The sequence below is a fragment of the Artemia sp. Qi Xiang Cuo genome, chromosome 12 (assembly GCF_049724085.1).
Source record: "Artemia sp. Qi Xiang Cuo chromosome 12, ASM4972408v1, whole genome shotgun sequence".
Lineage (NCBI taxonomy): Eukaryota > Metazoa > Arthropoda > Branchiopoda > Anostraca > Artemiidae > Artemia > Artemia sp. Qi Xiang Cuo.
Genome location: NC_142805.1, coordinates 41,152,991 through 41,163,773, shown reverse-complemented (window position 1 = coordinate 41,163,773; position 10,783 = coordinate 41,152,991). Strand labels below are relative to the sequence as shown.

Here is a 10,783-nt window from a genome sequence, read left to right as displayed (position 1 = left end):
CACATCGTAAAAGTTTCATACAATAGTCCTATGGGGGAGAATCAGTTTTCATTGTATTGTCAAGTGCTCCCTGTGAGAATATCTTCCGTTGAAGAGATAACTCGAGAAAATTATCATCCAGAATCAAATGTTTTTCCATAATCACCAGATTCGATCTAATTCTCTCTTTCTCAAATTTATTCATTTTTCAATCCTATCACTCTCACTGCTGACTCTAGACTAACCATGAATGGTTCTACTTCAAGAATATTCTAACAAAAAGAAAGGGACACTTTCGATTTCAGAACAATTTTATTGTATAATTGCAACAATAATATTACACATTTACATTTAGCGATACAGCTTGTTGTCTTCAATATGCTTCACTATTGCATTTAAAGCACTTTAAAGTCTATTCACATGTGCTATATCAACTTTTGCAGCGAAGCATAATTGATCCTCCATTTTAAATTTGCTCAAAGATATCACATATCTTGCATATACTTCATCCCATTCCAGACAAAGTCGTGATCCTCTCGTGATTTCCACCGCAATGTTTGGTGCTCTTGTTTCATTGCTACCAACTCCACTATCAACTTCTAATAGTGTAAGCATTCCACTCATTATTACAAATATATCCTAATGAGTAAAGACAATCTGTTCTCTCTCCTTGAATTCTATTTTCACACTAATAACAACTATAGCAAAAATCCTTCCTTATATCAGTTGCGTCACTTCCCGTTATCGGATCAATACATTGCCCCGTTAGAATTCAGTGCGCATGTGCAAACTTCGTCCCTGAGTCATTACACTTAGAAACAGCCCCTGATTGACTTTGAAAAAGGTATCATTGACCCGTTAGTGGATCAATAGTCCATGAATAAATTATGTAGGCTCCGGAGTAATACCTGACTCCCTACTGCCGGAATTGCCTATCCCAATTCTTGCTAGGCCAAACCGCAGAGGGTGCCATCAGGGAGTGGAGCCCTGCATGGTTAAATATATTTCCACGAAACGTCCAAATTCAAGTCAATATAAAGAGTCCAACCCTACGGCATCCCCGGCAAGCGATGCGTTGAAGGTTCCATCGACGCCTTCTCCGAAAAATTAGCAAGCACAAACTACGGCATTCCCGGCAAGCGATGCGTTGAAGGTTTCATCAGCGCCTTCTCCGAAAAATTGGCGAGCTGAGGTACCACTTTGGAAACATAGACAACCCCTCAGTGTAGGGTGCTGAAACGTCTGCTCGAAGAAATGCCCAACGACCCAGTCGTTTATCGCCGGAGAATTATCGCGTTACAACATAGACATAATTTGCGTTTCAGAAACTCGAATCAACAGCATTGTGGAAGGCTCAGAGATTGGAACTCCGAGGACGACGCTTCTTTCTCCTTTTTAACTCCGGATCCCTTGATGGATATGCGTATGGTGGAGTGGGCATCATTTTAAGCCCCCTATCAGTGAAGTCACTTCTAGAGTGGGGACATATCTCACATAGAGCAGCAAGAATGTGATTCAAAGGCCACCTATTCAACACATCAATTATTGTAATTTATGCTCCAACCAGATACGCACCAGAGAGCGAAGCAGATCTTTTCTACCAAGCTCTAACTTGTACGCTTAAGAAAGTCCCAAAACGAGACCTAATCTTAATTGGAGGCAACTTTAACGCCAGAATCGGGGGAAAAGTATCCAATGCTGAGTCTGTCATTGGCCACCTAGGTCTTGGAGCTAGATATAGCAGGGGATCAAGACTTCTTCACTTTGTCATGACGAATGATTTGGTCATTACCAATACTTTATTCAAACGCAAACGCCGCGATTGAGCCACATGGCATTCAAGAGATGGTAGAGCAAAAAGCCAGATTGATTACATCTTCATGTCCGGCCGTTGGAAATCAATGGCTACGAATAGTAGATCATACATTGGAGCAGTAACGGGCTCGAAAAATGGGTAGGATCATCTTCTAGTCAAGTTAGATCTAAAGTTACGACTTGCGGCACGCCCCAAGCAGAAACCTCCACGATGATCCTAATATACGAAAGGCATTCTGCTTAGAGTTGTCTAGCCACTTTGAATCTCTCCAAGTGCAAGCAAATGACGAGAAAACTCAAATTTTGGATGAAGAGTGGTTGACCATACGCGATACAATCCACGAGACTGCAGAAGCTACGATAGGATACCGTAAAATACTATCCAAAAAATGGATGTCAACACGCACAATTCAGTTGGCTGTGAACAAGCAACAGATATCAGACAGAAAATCAGAGTTTTTCAAACTCCTGAGAAGAGAATGCCACCACTCGGCTAAGAATGATAAGAACCAGTACTGGGAGAAAATCTCTGAAGACAGGGAAGCCGCTGCCTCCAGATTGGACACCAGGAAGATGTATCAGCTCCTAAAATCAATCAGGAGTAAATCACATAAGCCTACTAGTACATCCGTCGAAGATGAAAACGGCAAGTTACTCTCGAATAATACCGAAATAATAAATCGCTGGAAGGAGCACTTTGACAAATTACTTAACCAGCACCAACTCTCCACAGCAATGGATGATAATCAACGCTGCTATAATCGAAGGTATAGCCCTGGTGACTTGCAGGAACCAAACTCACCTAGCAGCATTTACAACGATGTGAATGTGGCTCTCCTCACGTTAAATGAAGTCCAACAAGCAATCAATTGCCTTAAAACCAATAAAGCCCCTGGTCCTGATGCCATTCCGGCCGAACTTTACAAGTATGGAATGACAACACTTGTCAGCAGGCTTCATAGACTAACCTGTCGTATGAGGGAAGAATAGATGGTTCTACAGGACTGGGGAGACTATCATCCTTCAAGTCTTCAAAAAAGGGCTAAAAACAAAATGCAGCAATTATCACGGGTTTTCTCTCATCTGCATTGCTGCAAAAATATTTGCCACAGTGCTACATATTCGTTTTCGTATCCAGAGCAACGTAAAGACAATGTCCAATCAAGCGGGATTCCGCCCAGGCATGGGTACAATTGACCAACTATTAGTCTTAAGACAAACCCTTGTACACAGCAAAACACCAGAAACCAACAGTGTCTCTATTCCTAGATTGTATTACAGCTTTTGAATCTGTTCTAAGGGATGGAATCTGGAAGGCCATGACAGAGGATGGAGTACCAGGCAAGATAGTCAGACTTATCCAAACATACTACCAGCATACACGAGCCCAAGTTTAGATCGGTAGAGAACTCTCCTCGATGTTCCAAATTGATTTAGGTATCCGACAGGGATGTATATTGTCTCCCGTCTTATTTAATTTCGTGATCGACTGGATTATTACCAGAGCAAAGACGACCTTTTCAGGCGTTGAAGTAAGTCGCAGTTTTGTGATCACCGATCAGGACTACGCCGACGATATTTTCTTGTTAGCTGAATCTCGTTCAGAAGCTCAATCCATGCTATCGAAGGTGCCTGAAGAATCCTCTCTGGTCGGCCTGAAAATAAGCCCCTCGAAGACAAAGGTCATGGCGTCTGGTATATCATCTCGAGACCCCCCAATTTTACTAGAACAGTCGCCTATAGATGAGATACATGAATTCAAGTACCTAGGCTCTCTGGTAGACCCAATAGGAGGATGCACATCAGAAATACAGTCAAGAATTACTTCAGCTACTGGAGTCTTCACCCAGCTAATTCACTCTCTATGGAACCAGAAAAATGTTCGTCTGAAGACAAGAATAAGGATTTACCAGGTCCTTGTTCGGTCTGTCTTACAATACGGCTGTGAGACATGGACTATGAAAGCATCCTATATTCAAGCCCTCAACATATTTGACAATTCAGGTTTAAGGAGAATCATTGGCACTAAACTCTGTGATCGTGTCAGAAATGTCGAACCCCGCAAAATCTGCTATCAGCGTTCTGATTTGGTCTCTATAATTAAACAAAGAAGACTCTGATGGTTCCGCCATACATTCGCCACCCTCACGACAACTTTTTCAATAACGCCCTCAGATGTAAACCTCTTTCGGGATGGAAAAAGCGACATGGGGGACAAAAGAAAACGTGGCTCGCCTGCATCAAGGCTGACCTAGACCCAATCGGTGGCTTCAACATGTATGGACGAAGATGGGAAAAATCCTGGCTCGAATCGATTGAGCCACTCGCAAACGACCGAGACTCTTGGCTTACTACAATGACGAAGCTACTGGACGCCAGAGAGAGCGGGGATGCTTGAGTCCTGCTACAAGTACAAGTACAAGTATTATTTGACGTTTTCTGGAAATCAGACTAGACTACGCTTTTCCAGTGTCATTTGAATATATTAATGGCGTGTTCCCACCAGGGGCGCTAATTCGCAAGAATATAGGGGGGACAATGATCTGTTTTATTATTATACGGCCATACCTTACGACTAGACCTTGATCAATGATGGTGTTGGAGGGGCTAAGGACTTGCTCTGGTTTATCAATCATTTAGATTGGAAATCTTTGTATAATTCCAATCAAACAAAGTGCAATGTGTCAACTTTTCCACTAAAAACTTGGTAGCGGGCTAGGACTGTGTTGGAGGGGTCAGTGGCCCACTTTTGTTTCTCCAAACATTCAGATTAAAAGTTCACTAGGTAATTCTAATGCAGCAAACAATATATTGCATACCCACCTTCTTGATATCTATTAAGTCAGCTGCTGCTTGATTTTGGTATGTTCTTGCATAGAGTTAGGACTTGAGCAGCGTTTCACAGAAATTCCGCTGTTTGGGCATAAATCAGCTCAAAGCAGTTGATGCGATTACACCGACATTTTGCGAAAATAATCCTTTTTTAACTTTTTAGCTGAGGAATCAGAAGAGCTGGCGCTTTCTGTCCCAAAACTAGCTTTTTTTTTCATTTTGCAGTCATTTTTTTCATGGTGATCCATCTGCTAGCTTTGGCTTTAGGAAAGATTGCCAATTCCAATGTTTTTGGCCCATTTCATGGATCTAAAGCCTTTTAACCCTGAAATTTTTTGCTTCAAGGTCCCCTAGGCTCAGGATAAAGCTTCAAGCCGATGAGATAGAACCAGTTTTCACCTCTAGACCCTTTTGGCAATATTCGCCGTATTGACCCAGTTTATGTTATGCTCTGTATGTTTTTGGCCGATCCAACATCAACAACGCAGTATACGCACTAACGCCGCTTAGAAACTATACTTTTGCTCTCCTTTAACCCAGGGCGCATGTCATATAAGTTTCTAGCTGATCATATTTTTTAGTCATCATTAGCATCAAGAATCTAATCATAGCACCATCTGTAAGTTCGCGTTTTAGAAAGGTATAACATAAATGCTTTTCCCGCTAGATTCAATCTGCGAAGAATGGGTCAATTGTATAATTTAAGGCATTTACGCTTGGTACTGCGTGGATCATGCCCCATATACAGGTAAGTTTTTGGACCTTTCAATCATTATAAAGGAGACAAATCATAAAATAAAAATTTTGATCGCATCCAAATTTTGATGCGATGTCATGGGGGTGTCCAGCAAGGCTGCCGTTGAGAGTTTAACAATATCCCAAGTTTCTCTCGCGAAAAATCTTAAGATATTAAAAAATGATTTTCCATGGTGTACAATTTTGAAAATTTTTTGTTACAAGAAGTTTGACAACTAAACTATTTTGACAGTCTCGAGTTCGAGAGCATTAGTTTTTTCCGTCCTAACGCAGTTCACTTAAGAAGGAATTCTCGTGACAGAAGCCGAGAAATGCGGGAAACAACTTAAATTGATGATAAAAGAAGACAATAAAGGAAACTAATTGTTGTCTAAAGTAGAGAGGGGTCATGAGCACGTGACAGAACCACGTGGTTTATGGTTTTCTCAGTGAGACTGAAAAAACAGGAATTTTCTCACTTGAAAAACCATGAATTTTGTCACATTTATGGTTGTTTTCATGGATGGTTATGTGTGTTGGTCGATTTATTTGATGTTTTTCATGGATGTTTTATGGTTTTTGACAGTGAGAATTTGAAAAACAGGGATAATGTCACATTTATGTATGGTTTAATGGTTTTCTCACTGAGAATGAAAAAACAGGAATTTTCTCACTTGAAAAACCATGAATTTTGTCACATTTATGTCTGTTTATATGGTTTTTGTCAGTGATAATTTGAAAAACAGGAATTTTGTCACATTTTTGTAAGTTTTTTTGGTTTTTGTGAGTTATAATTTTAAAAAACAGGAACTTTCTCACTTTGAAAACAATAAACCCCGTGGTGCTGTCACGAGTCAGAACATCTGTGCTGTCGACCTCAATTAACCTATCGTGAATCAATAATTCCCCTTAGAAACAACAAATTAATTTCCCCTTTCTTGACAGATCAATCAATCAATGACATCATCTGTCAGACTTTAAAAATTTTCGCCTAGAAATATTTCTCCAGGAATAGATCCAAATCATTAATGTCTTTGCCTCGGGAACAGTTCTACTGGTCGAACTCCAAAGGATATTAATAACCAAAGGCCATGGAAACAATTAGGCAAGAAACATCTTAGCGATGAATTGTTTTAGCGCGCGAAAAGGTTTCATATTAATTTGAAATGCGTTAGCGCAGAGATGCCAATAACAAAGGAACACGCTGAATTTACGTTTAGGGATTATTTGGGCGAAACCGTTTTAGACAGGTTATGGAACTATTTCGGCGAAACAGATAGAGACATTTTAAAAAAAGATTTTTGAAGAGATTTTAGAAGAGAATTTGAGTGTGGTCGTTATAATACACAAGTTTCATTTGAACAGTGTTGTGAGGTCCTCTAACCCAACCCCAAAGGGTTCTAATCCTCCTACCCCGACCCCGAAGGAAGCCCCCGGTCCTCAAAGCCCCCCAAACTCCCAAAGGCCCTCCACCGGTCCCCCAAAGGCCCGCCCAGACCCCCAAAGGCCATCCCCAGGCCCCAAATGTCCCCCAGGCTCCCAACTGTCCCCCCGGACACTCAAAGGCCCCCCAAGCTCCCAAAGGGCCACCGGCGCGCAAAGGGCCCCCCCAGACCCCCAAATGCCAACCCCGGGCCCCCCAAAGGCACATCGAGCTCCCAAAGGACCAACGGGGTCCCAAAGGCCCTCCACCGGTCCCCAAATGTCCCCCAGGCCCCCCCAGACCCTCCCGCCGCCCCAAAGGCCCCCCCAGACCCCCACAAGCCAACCCCCGACCCCACAGCCCAAACCCCCGTCCCCCAACGGCCCCCCCACCACCCCAAGGAACACCCACCCACAAGGGACCCACAGACCCACAAAGGCCCCCCCCGGTCCCCCGTCGTTCGCTGATGAATGTGGTCTGAAACCTATGATTTTGGATGTGTATTTTTCTATTTAAGAATTTTATGATCTATGGTTTCATAGCATTTAGTATGTGAATTTTTTCTGAAAACAATATTTTTAAATTAGTAGTTTGCTTTTTCAGGCTTTTATGAGCTAGGTTTCTTAGACGTTCATAGGTGAGTGTTGTCTGAAACCGGTGATTTGGGATATGTAATTTGCTATTTCCGACTTTTCATAACCGGATTTCTTAGTCTTTCGTAGGTGTGTGGTGTCTGAAACCTATGATTTGGGGTGTGTGGGTTGCTATTTTTTTTACTTTTCTGAGCTGGATTTCTTAGCCATTCGTAGGTGTGTGTTGACTGAAACCTATGATTTGGGATGGTTAATTTGCCATTTTCGACTTTTCTGAGCTAGATTTCTTAGCCTATCATATGTGAATCCTTTAAGAAAATTATGATTTGTGAGGTATAATTTGCTTCTTGGACTTTTCAGAGCTAGGATTTTTAGTCACTCATATGTGTTTGTTGTCTGAAAATTCGAGTTTGGGAGGAGTAGTTTGCTATTGCATACTTTTCTGAACTAATGTTTCTTATTATTACCTAGGTGAATGATGTCTGAAACTTGTGATTTGTGAGATGTTAATTACTATTTTGGTCTTTTCTGAGTTGGATTTTTTATTCTTTCATAGGTGGGTAGTGTTTGAAACCTCTGATTTGGGATGTGTAGTTTGCTATTTTCGACTTTTCTGAGTTAGGTTTCTTAGCCTTTCATAGGTATGTGTTGTCAGAACATTATGATTTGGGATGTATAGTTTGCTATTTCTGGATTTTCTGATATCAGGTTATCTATAATTAATAATGTGAATTTTGAATTAAACCAATAGTTTGGTATTAGTAGTTTGAAATTTCAGACTTTTAATAACAGGATTTATTAGTCTTTCGTAGGTGTGTGGTGTCTGAAACCTATGATTTGGGATGTGTCGGTTGCTAGTTAAGGCTGTTCTGAGTTGGATTTCTTAGTCTTTCATAGGTCTGTAGTGTCTGAAAACTATGATTTGGGGTAGATTGATTGCTACTTTTGACTTTTCTGAGCTGGATTTCTTAGCCTTTCACTTGTGTTTGTTTTATGACACCTATATTATAGGATTACTAGTTGGAAATTTGTTACCTTTATGAGATGTGTATATTGTACTATTTTAGTAGTTTTATTTATGAAAACACGTTTATGGTATGTTAAGTAGGATATATATGACTTTTCATAAATGGATTTCTGAGTATTTCGTATGTGTTTGATGTCTGAAACCTATGATTTGGGGGTGTGTGGGTTGATATTTTTTTACTTTTCTAAGCAGGGTTTCTTAGCCGTTCATATGTGAGTGTTGACTGAAACCTATGATTTAGGATGGTTAATTTTCTATTTTTGACCTTTCTAAGCTAGATTTCTTAGCTTTTCATAGGTGTGTCCTTTCAGAAAATTATGATATGGGAAGCATACAAAAACTTACACATGCACACTAAAACTTACATGCACACAAAAAATTAAATTAACATAAAAACTTACAGAAACACACACACACACACAAAACTTAAACAAAAAAACACAAGAAAAATCACAGACACACACAAAAAAAAACAAAAAAAAAAACAAAAAAAAAAACAAAAAAAAAAAAAAAAAAAAACAAAAAAAAAAAAAAAAACACACACACACACTAAAAAAAACTTACACACACACACTCAAACAAATAAAATAAAACTAAACGAACAATGAAGCACAAACGCAAAAAATTACACACACACAAAAACTAAAACATGCACACGAAAAAATACACACACACACACACACGAACATTTACACACACACGCACAAAAATACACACACATACAAACACAAAAACTTACACACGCACACACACACAAACACAAAACTAACACATCCACACGAAAACTTACAAGCACACAAAAAATAACATGCACACAAAAAATTACAAACACAAACACAAAAAAAAATTACACACACACACACACACGAAAAATCACACACACACACGAAATAAAAGAAACGCAAAAACAAAATTACAAAAACAAACTCACAAACATAAAAACACAATTAAAAAATATACAAAAAAAAAATCACACACACACACGAAAAAACTTACTACCAAAAAAACAAATACACACACACACACACACATACTATCAAACAAACACAAGAAAAACAAAAAAAACACAAACCCAATAACAAAAACATAAACACACACACACAAACAAATAAATTACAAACACACACACACAAGAAAACATAAACACAAACGCCAAATATTACACACACAAAAACTTACACACACACACACACACACACACACACACACAAACATACAAACAAACACACAAAAAACTTACACACACAAAAAATAACACACACACACACACACACACACACACACACACACACACAAACTAAAAAAAACTCAAAAAAAACAGAAAAACAAACGCAAAAGAATATACACACAAAAACAAAAACACACACACAAAAAAAAACAAACACAAAAAAAAAAACACACACACACAAAAACAATAAAACAAACAAAAAATAACAATTACACACAACCTAAACAAAATACACACACACACAAAAACATACTTAGAAACACACACAAATAAAAAAAAACATACAAAAGCAGACGATAACAAGAATGAACAAACAATATAATACAAAAACACAAGCCAAAATAAACAAAAACGAACCCTATTAATACCCCTCACGAATCGACCACACCACTAATAAAAAACACAACCCCCAATCTCTAACAAACATACACCCTAACTTAGCCCCAAACACACACAAACACTGACACACAAACAAACTAACACACGCACAAACACAAACACAAAAAAACACACACACACCCACAAACAAAAACTAACACACACACACAAAAACATAAACACACACACACACACACACACACACTTACACACACACACACACACGAACACACTTACACACACACAAACACACATACACACACACACACGCACAAAAACTTACACACACACAAAAACTGACACACACACACACACACACACACACACACACACACACACAAAAACTAACACAAACACAAAAACTCACACACAAAAAAAATTACACACACACACACACACACACACACACACACACACACAAACTTAAACCCACACACAAAAAAATTATATAAAAGCTAAAAATATTATACACACAAAAAAATTCAAACACAAAAAAATACATACAAAAACGAACAAAAAATAACACCCACACAAAATAAAAAAAACACACACATACTAACAATAAAAAACACACGCAAAAACATACACACACAAACACACTATCAAACACACTCACTAACACACACCCACACAAACCCTAACACAATCACACGAAAACTTACATTCACGCAAAAACATATACACACACACACGAAAACTTGCACACACACGTCAAAACTAACACACACAAAAGCGAATACACACACAAACTTACACACACACACACACACAAA

At 39.2% G+C, this 10,783-nt stretch overlaps 1 protein-coding gene across 1 annotated transcript; it reads left to right on the top strand.

Moving 5' to 3' along the window:
* The first annotated feature begins 2,187 nt into the window (after positions 1-2,187).
* LOC148946121 (uncharacterized) lies at positions 2,188-2,784 on the top strand. The gene has a single exon (XM_089097614.1). The coding sequence runs from the start codon at positions 2,188-2,190 to the stop codon at positions 2,782-2,784; it is 597 nt and encodes a 198-aa protein (XP_088953740.1).
* The last annotated feature ends 7,999 nt before the right edge of the window (positions 2,785-10,783 follow it).